The sequence below is a fragment of the Rhipicephalus microplus genome, chromosome 4 (genome assembly GCF_043290135.1).
Source record: "Rhipicephalus microplus isolate Deutch F79 chromosome 4, USDA_Rmic, whole genome shotgun sequence".
NCBI lineage: Eukaryota > Metazoa > Arthropoda > Arachnida > Ixodida > Ixodidae > Rhipicephalus > Rhipicephalus microplus.
In genome coordinates this window covers 19,390,458-19,411,243 of record NC_134703.1, presented here as the reverse complement: position 1 = coordinate 19,411,243, position 20,786 = coordinate 19,390,458, and the positions used below count along the sequence as shown (strand labels likewise).

Sequence of the window (20,786 nt, the reverse complement as noted above, 5' to 3'; positions counted from 1 at the left end):
CGCAAGGAAAAGTGACTGCGCGTTTAACATTGACTGTTTCAAACTACCCTGAAATTCCCACTGCCAGTACATGTAGTTAGTGCCCACTTCGCCATAATTCTTCATGTTGTGAATCGGTGAAGGGCCCGCAAGGGAACACGTGAATCTGTGCAGCTGCCGACTCTGTTGATTCTTTTTTTCGAACTGATGATGATCAAGTATACGTCTGAGCACTTTGTTGGTGTGCTGTCAAAAAAAAAAAAGAATCGTGCAGTTCACAGGTTTTCACTCCTGGCGCGATTCTGTAGGCGCTCTGCCATGCTATATGGCATTCATATGTCTGTTTTTCTGAAACTGTCTTTAGCATTAGCGTGGCTCTGTAGTAGCACACCTGCTTGCCGCTGAGACGGGTGGAGTTTGATTCTCACTGAAACCGCATATTTTAAAAAAATTTATTCATATTTCTTTCCACATTCATAGTGCATTTTTTTTCTTCCACTCTCGTATAGCAATTTCAAGCAATAGGGTGTTTCCTAGGTGGAACACCTGCTTGCCACCTAGACGGCCTCTGCTAATTCTATTCTCACTCAAACTGAAAATTTGTATTATTTTTTTGCTGTTTTCTCATTTTTGGTCACTAATAAGAATTTTCGCTCACAACCAAGGACACCGATGCCGACGTCAGATTTTCCGCGAAACGACCTCTCAGAACCTTGTGGTGTTAAACGGGTGTTTAACCACCGAATGTATGACTGTCCGTTGGTGCTGCACTAAAGTGGAATTTCTAGCTGAGAACTTAATGCTGTAGGCCCATGTGCTCAGATTTGGGTGCACGTTAAGGAAACTCGGGTGTTGGACATTTCCCGAGCTCTATACTGCGGCGTCTCTCATAATCATATTATGGTGGTTTTGGGACGTTAAACCCTACAGATCAATTAAGCTGAGAACTTCACGCTAATTTTTGTCCTGGGTGAATTGTACGCCCGAAACGCAGCGCACCACGTTTAGGTGCCTTCTCACATGGCCGTGAATTGCAATCCGTACAGGTCCGAAGTTTCTGCCTACCTCCGAAATTGGAAAGCGGCCCTTACATGCGCTCTGATAGGATCGGGCGACTGGCGTGGGCGGTCGGCAACAGTGCGCTGCGTGAGGCGGCTGCGCCGCTGTTGGCAGCTGAGGCTGTGAGGCGCAGAAGACCTTGACGCCGTGCACTGCCACCCGGCAGCCCCTCGAAATAGCGGCGCCAGCTTGTGCGTGTTCCCTGGAAAGCGGCTGGCGGCATTTTTTACGCGTCTCGCAGGACCGCCCGTTGTACGCGGAGGCTCCTCGCGACTACGAGGTCTGCGCGCATCGTTTATTTCTCGCCCTGAAAAAATCTGCCATACCCGCGACGTTCGTTGCGCGATAATGAGCGCACAACAAGTCCTGCGGTTGTTCGAAACTTTGTAGCCGTGCCGAATGCCTTATAACTGATCCGAGAGAGGGAGAACCTCCTCTCTGGGCGCCCGGTCGCGCGGGAGTGCTGTTGCGGCCGTCCGAGTCTGCGGGATTTTCCCGTTTATTAAGACCCTTGGATGCCTCGTCAAACGCGAAAATTTACAGTCGATGTCGAATCGAGCGATAGGCGCCGTTGCGTGACGTATTCATGACGCATCGCCATAATTGATTACTTCATTGTGGTGCCACACGATGGTATCGCATGATATCGTCCCTTGATCGAAGGTGGGCCGATAATTGAGGTGGTGTAAAATCAGTTGAGGTGGAGACAGCTGGAAATGCCCACGATCTTGGAAATGTATAGTGCGAAAAACCGTCAGAGGTGAGCTGGGAAGGTGAAATGATTATGAAAAAAAAACAAAAAAAACAAAGATGGCTTTCGCTTTTAGCGTGTGTATAAGGAACCCTGTAATTTGAGGGGAGGGGCAAGGGGAGTGGCATAGGCCGTGGGCAGGGGAGGCGTCCCCCCATAGTCATATAAGAGGGCGAGGGGGGGGGGGGGCAAGGTCAGCTTCATACATTGACATGAGAAGCGCTGCAACGAGCCTTCGCCCTATCCCACCCTCCCTTAAAGAGGAACCCTGTGTATGCCTTGGGGATGACACATATTCGTAAAACTGTGCCAGGGGTATACATGGAGGCGCCCTATATGTCCTTTCTACAACCATAATTCAAGTGGGCTGTTTGGGAAACAATGTTTAGGTAACTATACACAGTGCAAGCAAAGTTTATACTGTTTCGCAAATATTCACTATTCGCAATGTTCATAGACTGTCGCGCCGCCCAGCGGAATTCAGTGGCGTCCTCTCCAGGATGATCAGTAGGCAGACGCTCTTAAGGCTTCCTTGTTTGGCGGTGCTAGCTAGCCTCAGTGTTAACGCGTTACCAAGAAACGAACACAGACCACTTCGTACGTTTTGGGCATGAGTGAATATACCGGACCGTCCGTGACACGATAAATCTGATTCGTTCTTGCGAGACGCGAAGTTTTCGTGAAAAAACGTGGCAACTCGCGCTTTCGATTATAGCTCGCAGAGTACACATATCAGCTTCACGAGATTTTCTGCAGCAAACGTGGGATAGTTAAATGTTATCGTCTGGCCTTTGCAGTTGAAACTCGCCTTGTTTTACGCGCGATCAGCATTCGTCGGTGCTTTTGTATACTGCATGAATCCCGTAACATTCATTGTACGCGGAAAGTAGCGCAGGCTCGCGATTTGCGCTTCCAAACTTTGGCCTACACTGCGCCTTTGATGGCAGCACACTGCAAGCGTTTTTTTTTTTTCTTGCCGGGTATTGGAGCGAAATGTTCTCCGCACCCCCAGAAAAATGTGCTGAGTGACGCCGTGTTAGTGTTGTGCACGCGTGGTGAATGACTCGTTGTTGGTGCCATCGAAGTCGTTAGGCGGAGAGAATTCCTCAGATTACTTTCAGCCGTGATGTTCGAAGAAACTGTCTTGACGTCGAGCATTTTTCACTGGACGTTGATGGTTGTCAACGCGCTGAGAGTGACAGCTATATAGCTCACGAGCAGCGAATTGCACTTTCACGCCCCGTCGTGCGTAAATGTTTTTTGCACGCTCGTAAGTAATTTTGATTGTATCTTTATTGTATAATATTATTCAGCGTGCTCAAAATAAAAGCATAATTTTTCTTGTGCACTGCATGTTGTAGCCCAATTACGGTGGATATTACAAAGCGGCGCATGCCGCCGACATGCTCGAGCTTGACCAGTGAAGCGAAATGGTTAGAGCAATGAAATATGCAGTGCAGTTACGACTACAGTCCACGCTTACTTCTGCACTTAACCGGTGCCTTCCAAACGACGTTGACGAATTTCCAGAATTTTGACGTTGCAAAAAGAGCACGCATGATTTACTTTCGATATCCTTGTTTCGATCGTGCTGATGGAACCTGCAACATTCGAATGTACCTAATAGCGCATTATCTCGGAGTGCCGTTCAGTTCATACGTGAATTCTAGTTCGCGTAGTTTTGTGTGGCACACTCAGGATTACGCAAAGCATCGTTGATGCACGGTCGATCAGCTGACACCACCAACCTTCGCACTGCGGCAAGAAATGAAGTATCGGACATAAAGCAGTTCCTATATTTGGGAAAGTACTTTGGTTGATATACATTCATTTGACGATCAAGAGTTCATCCCGTGAAAGCGGCACAGGCAGTACGTGCTTCGTATCTTATGCGAGTTCACGGGTTGATCACCGTTCCGCAGCCATCTTGGATTGCCGGGCGCTCCGCCTATAGCCCTTGGGCATTGCGAATAGCTCGGCGAAGACGACCATTTCGCCATCATCACTTTTCGTAATGACTTGTCACTCGCATGCATAGCGTAGTAATATTGTCGGCTCACGAGAACTCGTCGCTGTTCCGTCTTTCTTCTCGCTGTTCTCGAGTGTGCCCTGATCAATGTTTCTCCGCGACTCGGTGCACGAGTAATTTATCAGAAGTGTGGCAGCTTGGGCTAGTTCGGGGCACGGCATGACGATAGTTATAGCGCGAGAACAGAACGACGACGCGAAGGACATTCGTGTCTTTCTTGTCTCTGTGTCGTCGTTCTGTTCTCGCGCTATAACTATCGGCACGAGTAATCTTATACTACGAGTGTGGTGTGCTGACGTGCGCTTACTCCTTGCGTGCAGTCTCGTCGATCTAGGATTGCTTTCAGGCTTTGTGTCGCCCGCGATCTTTCACGAAACGTGGAACAAGTTACCCGGCCTGGCCACTTACCTCTCCTCGCTTATCGCGCTGATGCGAAGCGTTACCGCGCTATTCTTTTCGAGTGCCCCTGGGTTATCTGCGAGGCCGCGCCTTTTTTGGTTGTGTGCTGCCTCGCTCACTTTCGCCGTCTTGTCCTTGCTCCCTTTCCACGCACTGTTGGGCGCGTTTGATTGACTTCTTCGATTGATAGACCTCATCGGTGGACACGTGCCAACAAAGCGCGATCACGAGGACGCGGGATTGATTAAAAGCGATTGAGTGGTCGGGAAAATTCAGTTGGCGCGTTGAGCCAGCTATCATACTGGACATCTCGAAGAGACAATGACTTTGTTTAGATTGTTGCGTAGACTGATAAACTGCACTCTGAGAACACCACTGCCGTAAGCCTCACTATAATAAGTTGATTATTAGCGGAGAAAATCAAGCGTACAATTTGCTTTAAATTTCGCGCGTGACACAGTGAACTTGGCTCGATGAAATTTTCCGAAACTTCGTATGCTAGGTCTATGGCACCCAGATATGACAATGTACGTAAATTTTTATTGAGTAGAACCCATGTATGACCCAGTAGATGCATTCAAAATTTTCTTCGTCACGGTGTATTGTGGTGGAATCTCACGGTGGCGTCTCCACCCGCATTTTCTTTTCGCGCGTTTTTCTAGCTTATCAAGCTTCGTGTCGTGGTAAGAGTGGTGTTTTCAGGACTGTGAAATTGTACTTTCCTAATACGTAAATAATCATTTTGCTCTTTAGTGACCCTTTAAAGGGGGATCGTAAAAAGAATTTACGGTTCTCGTATTCGATTCAAGAAATTTCGTTGGGCCAGTGGGTCCAAAATACGAAAAGACCGTCTTTAAATTCGTGACGTCACCATTGGAGACATCGATGGGCTATTTAATAGTGGATCTTCTGACACTGATTTTTTATTTATTAATAAACATGTGGCAGTGAAATTAATGACGCTAGTTTTCGAAGTACAATTTTGTTAGTCTAAGCTAATGCATTGTTTCACAATAATGTGCCTTTAAACAATAGCGAGCGAAATTCTCTTAGCGTTTCCAGCTAGCTATCCTAGATCTTAACTATGCAAATCGTTTTGTTTCTATTTTTAACCGCAGTTTGCCATTTCAGATAAGAGCTTTTGTGGGGAAATATTTGCATTCGGCGTCCACGTACGTACACCCACTTTTGCTTGCAGTGTCAGCTAGCACGTATTCTAGAGCAAAGTGGAGGAAAGCGGCAACTCTTAGTTAAACTTCGCCCATACCCTATACGCGGGTGACCACGCATAGCAACGGCAAAGTGCGCGTATTTAAAGCCACCAATGTCGTACTCGTGATGCAATCCTTTCAAAGAAACAAATGTGAGCGCCGTTTGCAATCGTATGCACTGATCAGGCAGACGCTTCTCCTTCTGTGAAGGAATAAAAAGGAGGAAGAAAAGAGGCGTCTGTGTGAAAGAGACTTGCAGCTTTTCGCGCGTGAACGTGACTTCAGTATTACTGGTACCCGATAGGTATTTCTGTCGCCATCTGCAAACTTGAACCTCGTGTGGCATCATCTTAAGTTTCGACATTACGTCCGGTGTTTCGCGTACGCGCGGGCTTTTCAAGATAGTAGTCGGCCACAATGTAATATGGGCCACTCGAACTCGTGGAGAAAAAGCAGTCTGTTGGCGAGAGCAGAAGCGTGGCCCTCGAAAACGCCAAACAAATGCTCTGAGCAATGACCCGCAGGTCGCGGGTTCGATTCCCGGCTGCGGCGGCTGCATTCCCGATGGAGGCGGAAATGTTGTAGGCCCGTGTGCTCAGATTTGCGCGCACGTTAAAGAATCCCAGGTGGTCGAAATTTCCGGAGCTCTCCACTACGGCGTCTCTCATAATCATATGGTGGTTTTGGGACGTTAAACCCCACAAATCAATCAATCAATGCTTTGAGCAACCGATGGCTTGACCCAAGATGGTGTGGCGATGATTTTGGCGCGTGCTCCAGTGGTCTGTATTGTTTTGTAGCCGACTGTACAACTTTGATGTATCGCAAAATGGCGTACTGGCACAAGAATTAAGTAAGGCACATAAGTACACCCATGTCTGTTGTATCTATAGGTCAGAGAGGAACGATGCATCCGGTGCATGAACAATGTCGTCATGTCTCCACGTGACCATAATCTTCTTTCATATACAGCAGTGTCTTTTTGCGTTACTTTAAAGTTGACGGATGATTCACCAGCACGCACGCACATTACAACCCTTTCCTAGCGTTGGTTTTTCTTTTTTTTTTTGCAGTTAAAAATTAACTTCGCTGCTTGACGAAAAGGAAGTCATGTGCAGCAAGTTCCGCGTGTCGCAAAAGGCCTGTCCACTTTCTGCAAGAGAAAGTCCCCCCCCCCCCTTTCAATTTCGCAAGTGTATAGCTTTCCGCGAATCGAACCTCAAATCTAATCGACAAGAGCCTGACGCAAGTTATCCCTCGCGACTTTTTATCTTGGAGCACTTCATCAAGACCGGCGCGCCGTACGCGCGAAACTGTTATGGTCTCGTCCTGTGCACGCTCTGTGTTCGTTGCCCCGTTTCCCGATTGATTCCCTTCTGCCGTTGGCGTCTCTCATAATCATATGGTGGTTTTGGGATGTTAAACCCCACATATCAACCAATCCCTTCTGCCGTTGCCTGCAAGCAAGTGGCGATCCAAGTGGTACAACCGTGACGTGCACGTTTTGCGCCGAAGAATCCCTTCAAGGTTAAAGAAGAGGACATTCGGCGGCGGCGTCTGCCTCGTCGGGCTGCGAAGCATGATGCAACGTACGTGCAACTTCCGTTTCCCCTCTGAGGCTCGCTTGGAAACGAGGGCAGGCCTCACTTCGCTTTTTTTTTTTCTTTCTGGAGTGCCTCTGCGTAACGCGGTGAGTGAGGCGCGCTTATCTTTGGTCCTTGGTGCCGGGGCTTTTTTCTGCGAGCCGCCTCAGCCATGGAGAGGCGCCACGCAGTGTCTGCCTCATCGGGAATGAGGTCACGCTCGAGTTGCTGCCGCCGCCTCCATGGCTTGTTCTTCTGCTCAACCGCCGTTGCATTTTCGGGCGTTGTGTTCTTGCGTCCTGCTCATCGGTTCTCGATTTTTCCCACATTAGTAAATTATTTCCTGATGTCACTAAGCGAACTATTTTTGCTGCGGGAAGACGCTTGGTAAGCGAGAAAGCTCGCCGAGAGAAAATCCGTGGTCACTGCATAGTGAAAGTTCCAACACCATTGACCGTGACGTCAGATTTTTACAGCGTCTACCAGGGTCTACGTGTAATGATCCCTAAGCGACAAAAATGAAATTTATTGTCCTCTGAGGGATCTAGAAACTTAACTCGTGAAATAAAAAAAAAATGGGAGGCAATGCCGCCAAGATATCAAAAAAAAATTATTCACGCATGTCGACGTCACGTGCGGAGATTTCCGCGCTGAATTTGAAAATGTTAATTATTGTTGTGTAATGTTTCGAAACCGCGATATGATTGACAGACGCCGTACTGGAGGGCTCCGCAAATTTCGACCACCTGGGGTTTTTCCGTGGTAAAAATATAAAACGGGTTCTTTGACGTGCTCCTAAATATAAGTACACGGGCCTTAGGCATTTCCTCGAAAATGCTTCCGTCGGGATTTGATCCCGTGACCTTCGAATCGGCAGATGAGCGCCATAACCGCTAGACGATCTCTGCTGGTTCATTCGTCATGAAACTTTGGACTTCCTTCTCTTTTTGCATTGATAAACCTATGATGGTAGCATTAGCGAATAGTTTTGCTACACTGTGAATGCATCGAAAGACGATAGTCTTGCGTCTGGAAAGAGTGAACAAAACGGTTATTGGATGTTCTGCGCAAGAAAATCGGTGAATGGTATTCTGAAGGCGCTGCGTTAGAGTGCCTCGAGCGTGTAACGGAGGCGAACAAGCGCGTCTAGGCACGTTAAACACGAGCGCCATCTGGCAGTTATCTTCGAAAACGAAGGCACGCGCGACCGCGGAGAAAGATGCTCGCCAGTCTCGGAGGTGATGAGGTGTAGAACGCAAAGCGACGGGCAGGTGCCTCGCCTTAGCGTTCCTTCGAGGTGCTTGTGATCTACTAGTGATATCTATAGCGCACGGTGCTCCTCGCAGCGTATAGGCCTGTTTTGGAGGCACTCGAAGCTATCGCGCTGCGCTCCTCGACAAGGACTCTCCTTTCTGACGTCCCTGACTCGGGAACTGTGTCTGTCGCGTTACTATAGCGTTGTGGAAGCAAGAAGCGCAGACCCTCGACGAATGACGACGGAATGTCGTTTTTCTTGGAAGCAGCTCTCACGTGCTGCGCTTTGTTTTTGCGTTTAAAGAATAACTGTGCACGATCGAGAGAGCCGGACTGCTACTCTCGTAAGCGTTATTTTACGAATGTTCGTGTTTGTAAAGCAGACAGGACCACCTAACAACACAGAGAAGATAACCAGCACTTGTTGTGTGTCTTCCTTATCTGTGTGGTTCGTTTGAGCGCTGTTTCCACCTTTGCGAACACGGGTCCGTTCCACATATAAATAGAATCCCCCCTCCCCTTCATTTTACTCGTACATACCGCAAGGATATAGATACATGCGCCCCACACTCTGCTTTCGGTATCGGAGTTCACATATGCTGGCTTCCCCCAATCTCCTCTCATATTGAACGATCTCGCATCTGGTCCTGTTTGTGAACATTACGACAGTCCTAATGCGCTGTACGAAAACGGCGATCGACGCGTGCGAAATGCCATGCAGCCGTGCGATTCGTTGCATTTCGGCCACGTCGCTTCAGCCAATACGAGCCGTAGTGCAAGAAATGTACTCCACCACTACGTGCAAAGGTTGTGTATCACTGCATGACCAACAGCGGGACAATGGCGCTGTCGTGTGGTGCGCAGTACTCTGTCGTTCTACCGGGAAAACGATAACGTCATTCAGTCTGTTCCAATGCAACCTTTACACGGCTATCAGAACTTCACCAGAAAAGACCATTTGCTTTTTTGTATAACTGTGCCCGCACTTGGGACTACTTATTAACCATTGAATGCGACACAAAAGATTGATTTTATTCTCACAAACGATACACTATAACTTGCCTAGCGCCGGCTTCGTGCTCTGCCTTTGGCCACGTGGAGTGTTCCTGCTTTTGCAGTGAATAGTGCAAAGTGCCCATTTGATATTCGCGCAGGAAACATTTTGCGTACACTTTTGAACAGCTGTGAAATAGGTTGGTTGGCGTCTCGTTTATACGACGGTAAAGTAGTTGAAGCTATAGCTGAGACGACTCGCATGAGCTGTTGCTGGCAGTGGTGGGAACACTCGAAGTCTAGGCAGTTGTATGCAGGCGGCTGCGTTCTCGCAAAATAGTTCTGTAGCTTGTATTCTCTTATTGTAGAAATAAGTGGCAACATATGTTACCGGGAAGACTTATTCGCTCACATCGAGTCTGACTGACTCCGTGCAGAGCGCAGTATCTACTGCAGGCCAACAGGGCAGCTCGAGAGTTCAACCCACAACAACAACATTGTCGTATTCGTCCTTTTGGGTGTCATTTTAGCGTTTGCGTCGGAGGGGCAGTTCCATACATGTGTCAATATATTTGAAGGAAATAATTCAAGGGTTCGTTTTCTTTTGTTAGAAAATCGGACGTATTTAGCACCGGGCGCTTTTTTTTTCGAAGCTCGCATGTTTGGTCCCTGCGTCATTCACGCTACAATTACTGCTATGAGTTCTCATTAATAGCTCTTCATATAGTTGTCACATGAACGGGTACATATATCCCTGCCAATTTACGACAAAACTTCATGATAATAATTTTGAGAACTGCGTGTGGCTTATGTGTCGATGTATGTCAGGTGATGTCAGTATTATGTGACTATTGCAGCCTAGTTGTCTTGTCACTTGTATTGACAAGCATTTATTCATTAGTAATTGGGATATAAACACAAGCTATACAGCTAAATTGATGTCCTTCTTGAAAGTAGCCCGTTGCCGATTCGAGATTTCCAAAAAAGCCGTCCGTTGGCGAATCTCGAGGAATGATTAAAGGGATACTGAAGAGGAACAATGACTTGGTTTAGTTTGAAGAACTACACTCTGAGACCTCTACTAACATATGCATCACTATCACAAGTTAATTATTAGTGGAGAAAATCAAGGTTAAAGCTTCATATTTAACTTTCGTGCCGAAATCTCTGCCCGTGGCGTCAAAAATTTCAAAATGTGAGTATAAGAACGGTGCGCCGGCAGGATTGTGGAGCCCAGGTTGGAAACTATACCGGTAGTGTTGCGCAGACTGTTATGATAGCGATCGAATAAGATGTGGATCGAGTTTCTTGATAATGATAAACTGTTTTTACGCAAGAGCATTTCTCGTATTTTCGTGACATTGGTTCGACGAAATTTTCTGAAACTTCGTATGTGGCTCCATGGCCCCCATAGATGACGATGTGCTCAATTTTTACCGATTATAAACTACGTAAGACCTAATTTACACCGTGACATCACGCTGTTTGGTGTGGAGATCTCAATGTGGCGTCTCCACCCGTATTTTTCTTCGCGTGTTTGCTCGCTTTCCAGGCGTCGTGTCGTGGTAACAGTGGCGTTTTTGGCATCGGGATGTTTTATTTTTTTTAAAGTACAGTGTGAAAAATCGTTTCGCTCTTTAAATTCGACGCAGTTATGCGGCGAAACCGAAGCCATAACGCCCAAGAGAGCAACTTGGTTATACACGAGTGGGGATAACCGGATTAATGCCGCCGATTGTGACAGCGATTGCCCTGGTGTTCTGTTTACGATACCTGCGTCTTAGTGCAGCCCGCGCACTCGCGAAACGAAGTACGTCGATTGTTGATCGCAACGTCATTCAGCGAGTCGTGGAGTAGTTTGGCAGCTTGTTTCACCGGCGACATTAGTCGGATTTCACAGCTCCGTAAAATGAACTCTTCGCTGGAAAGTTCCTAATGCTTCCGTTTGACCTGACCGTCTGTCTCCTCCAAGTTAAATTCGTCTAGTCTCTGGTCATTTGAATATGCATCTTAAACGTCACCTACAGACAAAGACAGCGGAAGGTTGCGAGCCGATATCGCAGTTCCATTTTGAGGATTTTCGTACATTCGAAACACCTTAGGTTAAACGGTTATTGATAAAAATATAAATAAATAAATAAATGAAAGAAAAAGGCGGTGATATGTTTTGCAAGCACAGCTTTGAGATAGAGAAAAAATGAGACGGCCTTGGCTCTATGCATGGATGGAAAGAACTTGATAGAGGTGGCGTTTAGAGAAAGGCCGCGTGAAGTTGGTCTCATGTTTGCCACATTCATTGACGTATACGTATACATATATGATGGCCACGTCCCTGCACTGACGCATCTAAAAAGTTCTCCTCCTTGCTTGTCTTCAATACCGATCGGCACTAAGTATACTTTTTCGCGTGTATTGTCTATGGTCGTGCACCGTATTCACTATCAGCCTGACTTCGCCCACTGCTCCCATGATCCGCCAGTCAACTCGGTCCTTTGCTTGCTGCTGCTACTTTGTACCCGCAAACTTCTCCCCCTCGTGCGTTTGCATTTTCTCTGGAAATCCAGTGAGTTAGACAGAATGACCGCTGGTCATTGTGTGTAAGTACACGCGCACGTGCTCGGTCCGTGTCCATTTCAACTATGATATCCTATACGCCGACTCGTTCTTCGACACACTCTGCTCTCTTCTTGTCTCTTAAGGTTACACCTATCATCTTCCTTTCCATCGCTCGCCGCGTCGATTTCAATGCCAGCCGAACAACCCTCTTTGTAAGCGTCCACGTTTTTGCTCCGTACACTCTTAAAAAAAAATGGAGTGACGTACTCTCCATTTAGGGAGGAACGGCGATGTCCCCAATGTTCGTCTTCAAATAGAGAAACGTTGCTCCCTCATCCACGGAGAAACACGTTTCTCCTTATGAAAATCAACATGGCTGCCCCCCGGCGAAGCGAGTAGGCTTAGCAAATGCAACGATTCTCGACTGGTAAGGAATACACGGCACTGAAAGTTACAAAAAACGGTCCCGCTGAGCTTGATATTGAACGAAATCATTATAAAAACAAGCAGACGAACCTGTGGCAGTGAACACATCGCGAAAGAGAACGATGGAGCAAGTACGTTTCGTTCGGTCAGCGAAGCCACGTTCACTCCGAAAGACACGGTTTCTGCACAGCCCTCACCTGAAGAGTGCATGCTAGGCTTGCTGTATTTATTTCTCGCAGATTCACATAGTGTAGCGACGTTATCCATGCGCTTACGGGTCCGCAGGTCACGAGATGTGCCTCCAAACCGTACACTCGATCGCAGCGAAACCATTCCGAATCCGTAGTGCAGCTTTGATAGATAGATGTTCAACGATATATAAATCGATGGAGGTGTGAGCGCGCCACAGCAATGAAGTAGGTGGGGGTAGGTGGCGCCATCTAGAGGGATTGAACAAAATTTAAAAAAAAAGTTGGCTACTGCGACGTTTGTTGGTATTACCCACTATCACGGCTCCCTTGCGGATTGTTTACGCATCAACCCATTCAAGACCACTTACGGACACCGAAAGCCTATTATGTGCTGATGCAACCCATATAGCTACACATGCACACATGGTCACATAGAACACAAATAGTACGCAACAAGTACACTAGCGTATACGCTAACAAGTACGCAACAAGAGCACAATCAACCATTCAAACCAACGGCTCACACCTCGACGTGTTTACTCACACTCTACTATGAAAGCGCGCCAGCTTATATAGCGATGAAATTCAACTGACCTGAGTGGCACAGGTTACAAGTAGGTTTTCCTACACTTTTTTTACGTTTTTTATCAATACCACAACATGCGCACACGTAAATATATTGTATCTGATGCTTAGGCAAACCTTAGTTAATAAATGGTTGCACAATAATGAACGGAATAATTACTAGAGCTTATCAGGTTTTCACGAAGCCGGATGCCCCAAGCCGTGCTTAGAATGCCCACGGTCTTTCGAACGCTGCGCCATCTGTCGAGCACGGCCACAGTTACTTTTTTTTTTCTTGAAGCCTCTGAGAGTGCAAACACTTGCCACGCGTTAGCCATTTCGGAGGTCACGTTTTTTTTCTTTTGGTTACTTGGAGAGGGCGCAGCATGCAGACCAAACTTTGTCTCCGTCGTGGTAGGTGTTCTGTGGTCACGTCGACCTCGTTTAGTTGTTTCGTTTTAACGTTTGCTTATATTCTTTTTACGTGCGTACCACAAGTGTGGCCGTTAGCCATGGATATAGTACACCACTAGCCCTTCAATGACAATGTTTTTGATGCGGTAACGACCGTCCTAGCAGTGTATACGTACGTTACAACGCGGGTCTTGCGAGATAAATAAGCGATGACCTCGCATCCGACGGTATTTTTTCGTGAGCCATGACAGTGGCTGTTGGCGCCGCGGCAGCTCTCATACTTGAGTGGAGGAACTATCGCTGCAGTGCGCAAGTTTACTATAACCTTATAGAATGTTGTGCCTGCATACTTTTCTGCTTCAGATGCCTCTCGCGATTCGCCTCGCGTGTCAACTTGCAATCATAGTGCGTTGCACAATTTTGTTGTTAGCGCTGTGGCTGTGGTGGTTATTACTCTGGATTCGGAATACTCTTTTCACAAAGGTGAGTGAGCGTTAGTACTTACTTGCTGTGCACAGCTGCTACTAGAAGTGCATTTTGTGTTGAGTTTCTCACGACAAAGGAGAATCATGGATGAGAAAGACATACTGCTCGCGTGCTCGCGTGCATAATTCCTTCCTACTTCTCAGTGCTGGCATGGGCAATTCAAAACGAATGCGATTGAGAATTTGGTTTAACCTACAGAAGTCATTGGTTCACTTTTCTCAAAAGTTTAGTTATGATGATGTTTAAAAAGTTTCTAATGGTTGTAATCTAGTCTGGCGAATAAACGCTCGGTGAAACTTCGCAGCCTGTTTCCCTTTGTACTTTCACCTGCCGTGGTAGCATAGCCTTATTGGGGGTCGTGTGACTATGCTGATGGACGCAGGTTCGACTTCCGACCACGGCGGCCGTATTCGAATGGGGGTAAACTGCAAAGAACATCCATATGGTAGTAGTGACACGTATAACTCTATCAATTGTATATGATCGTACTTTCACGCATGGACTGTGGAGTGGTATCAGGTTTCCTACACTATTGAAAAAATAAGTGTGATGCTTTTTTACGCGCCTCGTTGAATTCATGAGTGCTGTTGGTGCCGTGCGAAACTAAAAATGCGTGGGCTTACCAAGTATGTCGACACCGAAAAAAATCATTATTTTTTTTACACTCTAAGGTAATCGATAAAGCAAGACTGCTTGGGAAGCAGAGCTCCTTGTATTCGTGACAAATTGGTAGTATGAAACAACACGAGACACACATGGAAGTGTGCGGAGCATCGTGCGAGTGCCTGACGATAAAAAAAAAAGAGAGAGAGGCTTTTACTCTATACTAACAAAACAAAGAAAACGTCATTCCTGCCTCGCTTACAACAATCTTAGGCAAAAGCAATCGCTCGCGACTGGCCGCGGCCGGCTATAGGCTTGGCGTGCGCATGCGCGCGAGCAAGAGCCCCGTGATTGAGGAGAAAGTTGAACGCTGAAGGAGGAACGTTGCTCCTTTGGTCCTTGCCGCGAGAGGGCGCGACGGGTAAAGCGCCCGAAAGGGAGAAAGTCGCTGCGCCGAAGGAGGAACGGAGCCCGTTTCTCCATTCTCGCTCCCTTTTTTTTTTTAGAGTACTTAAGTGCCGGTAATATGTAGCTTTTATATACGTTCGCCTTGAGGGTTAGTCGCAGATTACCGTTCATGATTTGAGAATGCTTGCTGAGTGTGACTCACCCCACCCTTATTTTTCTAGTTAACAGTCCGTCGCGAGGGACACGGCGGACTGTTCCCTTTCTCTGTGCCTGATCTACCTTCTATTTCTTGTAGCACCGGTTCGTGGTATACGCTAAACGCGTTGGGCGTCGTTCAAATGTCGCCCATATATCATTGCGCGATGCGCAGCAGTTGACGCGGCGGAAAGAGCACAGAAGAAACGTGCAGGTGCCTCGGACAGCTTCGAACTTCTCACGTTATTGAGGGGCTTTTCTCGTTTCTGTCAGGCGGAGGCGTCAAGTCTTTTAGTTAGCACTCGCACGGAAGGCTTAACAGCGCACGATTTTTGAGCAACGGAAGGCCTATTTGTTTTCGCCGTTTGCCGAGGAGCGTGGCCTAACTCGGTAAAGGACTCTAAAGCCTCACGAAATTGCTCTCCGTCAACGGTCTCAATTGCATGCGTTCCGGCATGTCATTGCCGCCGGCGAGGAGGCTCAGGCGCTGTTATAGTGATAAAGCTCTCTTACTTGCTGCTACAATGGGCGCAGTTTCGTCTCGTTATGGGATTCATGGGTTTGTAGACTCATCTTTAGCATTGCTATCAGCGTTCTGTCGGCTTTAGCAAGTCTTTTCGATTCGAAGATACTTCAACAATGCGTTACCTCGTATTTGTTTATCCGAGGCTAGAGTTGGGGGGGGGGGGGGCTAAAACCTTTTCTCTCATGCTTTTTCAGGGCAAGTTCTTCGGGATGATATTTCGTGCAAATTGGGTATTTCTTTAAAAAAAAGAAAAGCTATGTCCTTTGGTTGCTTAAATCTGTCACTATAATGCAGCCCAAACATTTCCACCTAGATCTAAACGCACGTTCTGGCCAGAGGTCGCTTCCTTTTTTCGTTACAAAGTGACTCCGGTTATGAGAGACGTCACCGTGATATCGGGATAACTTCAACTATATGGGATTCTTGAAGAGCACCGCCGTCGCTCTAGCGTTTTGCCTTAATGGAATTGCAACTGCTGCGTCCGGGATCGAACCCGCAACCTTTGGTATACTTGTGCCATATAGAGAAGGCGACAAAGGCAAGTTTTGCTTTAGTCACCTCTGATGGTATGCGGTCCTGCCAGTTGGTGAAACGAGCGAAAAATCCCGCTTAGATCATGGCCGGCACTTCTTCCTGGCTTAGAAGTGTGGCAGCTTGGGCTAGTTGGTATTTATTTATTTTATTTATTTATTTCGACATACTGCCAATCCCGTCAGGGATTTTAGCAGAAAGGGCGTGAACATAAAAATTCGAATAAGTACACAATAAAGACATACATCGCGATAAAGTACAGAATGAAACTAACAGAATCGGATCAATTAACAATTTCAGATCAAAGAAGGCATAAAACATTAGTGTAAAGAAAAGTTGTCAGAAGAAAATAAATGCAGCGACTTGGTTGACACATTGGTTGACATATTGGCATATGCATGAAGAAACACAACAAGAAATTACAGCAATAAGAAACTACCCTACAATATGGCGAAGTATTTCAAGGAAGGGCAAATTTATACACACTGAAAAACAGAAACATGTTCAAGAATCAACAGAGCGATTTCTCTTCACCTGGATTCAGTACTAAAAATTGCTTAAAGAAAAAATATGATGACATGATACTTCGCTCGTACAATGTTCACACGAACACACACATTAAAATCAACCAGGTGATTCCGTTTGCATAATACAAAGTTCTTTTTCGACAAGGGTTAGAAATTTTGCTAATTCGGTAGTGCTGGAGATACTCGGATCCAGTTTATTCCATTCATTAGTGGCTAACGGAAAGAATGAGTACTTAAAGCAGTTTGTGTTGAAGGAGTATTCGTTAAGTCTCATTGGGTGTTTTTGGCGTGTTGTTCTAGTTTGATCAAACGTAAGATAGGCGGATACATCAATGTTTAAATGACCATGTATTAATTCATGTATGAATTTTGCACGTGCTAACCTTGTTTTATTCTATAGAGTAAGTAATCAAGCTTTTTTCATTAGTTTAGTCGGAGAATCTGTATGTCTGTACTTGTTGTAAATGAACCTCATAGCTTTCCTTTGTATAGGAAATGACATGACGATAGTTATAGCGCGAGAACAGAACGACTACAAAGAGATAAGAAGGTGTCCTTTTTGTCTCTGTCATCGTTCTGTTCTCGCGCTATAACTATATCGTCTTCTTCCTGGCGGCTTCCTCGGCCTTCAGTACAACACAGTCTGTGAACTACATTTCAATATCCCACTTGAGGTAAGGACTAGCTCGTGCAGACCCGTTATTTGTGATATCACTGATATATAAGCAGAATGCCGATTTAGGCCATGAGAGGAAAATGGTCTGAAATAGTCGTAAAGCAGTCTTCAATCTTGTCACTTTCCGAGGCGCGTCAAATTGACGTTTATGCGTCCATACGGGAATACCGTTTGGAAAATATTAAACGAAAAAGGGCCATCGATGAAACCGTGTACATGTAATATATTGGGAATGCATGTGAAGGAGTCAGTGACTTTGTTTCGATGGAATGAAGGTGGCCGTTCATTCTGTTAAGGGATTAGATAGCAAAGACTTTTCACCGTCCGCCTGGCCGTGTCCTGGAACGGTGCTGGCTGTGGCCTCTCCCCCCTTACACTCTCTCGGCAATCACGTCACGGCACAGCGGCTTGAGCGGAAACGCCATCTCCGTGGGGGTGGCCACAGGCTTTTGCTGAATACATTTGGAATTTCCTAAAGGTGTCCTTCAATTTTTGATAAAGCGATTTCAGATGAAATCTGGCCGTGATGACGCGTTTTCAGTTGTAGTCGGTAGACGTGTACCGAGTTTTCACATACTTTGGGCGCATTGGCGTGCCCGGGACAGGATTTGTTCGTGGCGTCTTCAGTTTCTCTTTGATTTCGGCATCTACCCGCCAAGGTGGCCTAGTGGTTGTGGTGCTCGACGGGATTGAATTCTGGCCGTGGTGATCGCGTTTAGATGGAGGTGAAACGTCAGACGCCTGTCTACTTAGATTCAGGTTCACGTTAACGAACAGCAGATGGTCAAAATTTTCGGAGCTTTCCACCACGGCGTTTCTGACAATGGCGCGTTTGGGACGTAAAATTTCCAATAGTTTAGCTTGTTCAGCTCACATAAAATGTAGGCGCTCTCTGCTCCCGCAGAGGGTGCGAAACGTTTGGCACTAGATGAGGCCGTGAAGATAAATGGCCAAAATAAATGCGCGCTTGTGTGTTTTTCATCATTTTCTTGTGCAAATCTCTCATTTCTGTAATAGACGTCTCCCGTGAATGTAATATTAATAAACTGACCCTCGACTGTGGAGTCGCTTTTTCCGCTTGCCACGCTACAATCGCATCCCGCAACACCATTAATAATTATCATCGATGTCTACCATTCGTTTAATCGATGAGAATCGCCGCTTGGTGCCCTTGTCATACCATAAATATCTGCAGCGCCTATCCGCCGTCTGCGCCGCATTTTACTTTGTTTTTTTTCCATTTCGTGACCCTTATATGTACGCAAAGGAAGTGAGACGATGAGGAACGACCGACCGTACGTGCTTTTCGACGTTGCATGTATACGTTCAACTGAATTGTTGTTTTGGTTACAGCACGCACGCACACATGCTCGCGCACAAACACAATAAAAATTTTTTTGCACATCGCTACTTCCCTGTGTTTAGATTGGGCTCGCAGGTGCGCTGTATAAATATCAAGGCCTCTGCAGTCTCCCTTGGTGCTGCCTAACCTAAATGATCTCATTCATTCCGTGGCATAGGGTTTAATTAATGAAGAAAGCAATCTATGAGTATCAAGCGGTTTTTTTAGTTCCTTGGAATTTCGATTTCCAAATGTTATTTCTAATGCGTTCAAATACTTTTGTACCTATCTGCCCCTTATCCAAGCTGTTTTAAACTGGTGCAAGAGGCGATAAGTATTTCTCTGCAGTATGTTGGCAACAGCCACACATATATGCGCGGGCCTATGGCCTGTCACTGCAGTGACAGGTTAATAAAAGAAGCGATAATCTTCACCGCGTGTTTGTTTCCAGCTTAATTATCCTACGTACGCCTATGCTCAGTGAACGGCAGCGTAATCATTCACCATCCTGTCTGGCTCGGGAGACCGCGTTCTACGAGCCAAGCGCGTGCGTATGTAATGACACGGCTGCGCGTGGTCACATTATAGTAATGTGCATTGACTCACCCTCAAGACGTCGTAGCGCGATGCCACCACCACCAGGCGGTCGCTGGGACTCGCTGTCGCACGGCTGTCCCGCATTTCCATCATTGCTTTACTCCCATCGTGGCGTGATCGCCCCGCGCCGGTGTTCTGTTTACAGCTCTTTGGTGACGACGGCGCTTAGCGATGCAGCTGCTCGGTGAAACCCCGCTGGAAGCGCCGAATTTATAGCGTCCACTGGCCCCGAAATGCGCCACTTGCGGCGCGGTGCTGGATTCGCGTAACACACCTATAGGCGAACCTCGCGGTCCCGCGGCTCTCTGGCTTGACAATATCGGAGAGACGGGATCAGGACTCGAGGTTCGCGAGTGGAAAGAGCGCTTCCTGTTCCAATAGCCGTCAGCGCTCGATGCGTCCAGCGCTCGGCAGGATGTGTGGCTCGCGTTGTCTACAGCTGTCTTCTTGTCTGTGCGCGCGCGCACTTTGCCCGCATCAACAGGCTGACTCTCTCTCCCTCTTTCCCCACCTTTTCGGTGTTACGAGGCGGCCGTCCACTTGTTGGGGCTCGTGTGAGCGCCGTGTCGTCGATATTTGCCACCGGTTGTTATACGGCGTACGTTTTGTGGTTCAGCGTGCACTCCGATCGCAGCCGGACTGACGCTGAAAACTCGCATACCTGTCGCCGCGCCGGAACACGCGTCAGCGTCAACTCGGGGACGACACTCGACCCGTCGTCGGATGCGTATGTGTTTTGTTTTTTTCCTCGTGAAACGTCTCTCTGTGTTGTCTCTGTGCGTTTGAGAATGCACTTTGTGCTCTTTCCCCCCCTCTCCTTCATTCCTCGTCAGCTGCTGCCGGGCGCGTGGTCTCGACCGCGGCCAAGCGCCTGTGACGTTACCGGGACGCTTCGAAATGTCGCCTGTGCATGGCGGCGCGCTCGCTGCGAGGCGCCTTCCTGCCGGCGCTGCCGCACGTTTCGCGGCTGCACCGCGCAGGCTGTAAAACGAGTGTGGCCTTTGTGGCCGCCTTTTGTGTTGGACTGACAAAATATACAGCACGCGCGTGGCTCTTTCCGAACGACACCGATGCGCGGCAGCTGTTCTCTGGGGCGCCCGCGAACTGCGCTCGACATTATGGAGCGACGAGCATTTAGTCGTCCGCGGTGCATTGTGGACGAAGTGCCGCTGTTCGCGTTGCGGTGAATCGACGGAGTTGGCTTTGGTTCGTTTATAGTGGCTAGTAAAGTCCCTTTCTAGCCACCATAGTTCGTCTCTCCCAAACGAGGATGGCCCTTCCCACAACGCTTCGGTCCGACGACTCCGCCTCCACGGTGATTGGTAAGTTTCTCACACACGTCAATTTGGCGGGGAAACACGTCATCACGCGCTCTTTGCGCGCGCACAAGCTGGAGCCGGGGCCCTGTAGCATCTCTTGGTGTTTCTCTGTAGTGAAAACAGCTAAGTTGTACTGGAGCCAAGTTCGTTTCCCTGTGTGTTGTGTA

The 20,786-nt window shown here is 47.4% G+C and overlaps 2 protein-coding genes across 7 annotated transcripts in view; one reads left to right on the top strand and one right to left on the bottom strand.

The window, feature by feature from the left end:
- Positions 1–19,468, bottom strand: part of LOC119171659 (proton-coupled zinc antiporter SLC30A2-like) — a 54,178-nt gene extending 34,710 nt beyond the window's left edge. The window contains exon 1 of the mRNA XM_075892240.1: positions 19,310–19,468. Coding sequence (XP_075748355.1) covers positions 19,310–19,393 — 84 coding nt within the window. The 5' untranslated portion in view covers positions 19,394–19,468. The remainder of the gene's footprint in view (positions 1–19,309) is intronic.
- The window catches only part of LOC119171657 (zinc transporter foi), a 98,402-nt gene that overhangs the window by 18,681 nt on the left and 58,935 nt on the right, over positions 1–20,786 (top strand). Inside the window, exon 1 of one of the 6 annotated variants that reach the window (XM_075892238.1) lies at positions 19,900–20,027. The exons of 4 other annotated variants lie outside the window; for them this stretch is intronic. The gene's annotated coding sequence lies outside the window, so the exon portion shown is untranslated. Of the gene's footprint in view, positions 1–19,899; positions 20,028–20,437; positions 20,623–20,786 lie in introns of those variants that run through there. One more of the 6 variants, XM_075892237.1, reaches the window with a different exon arrangement.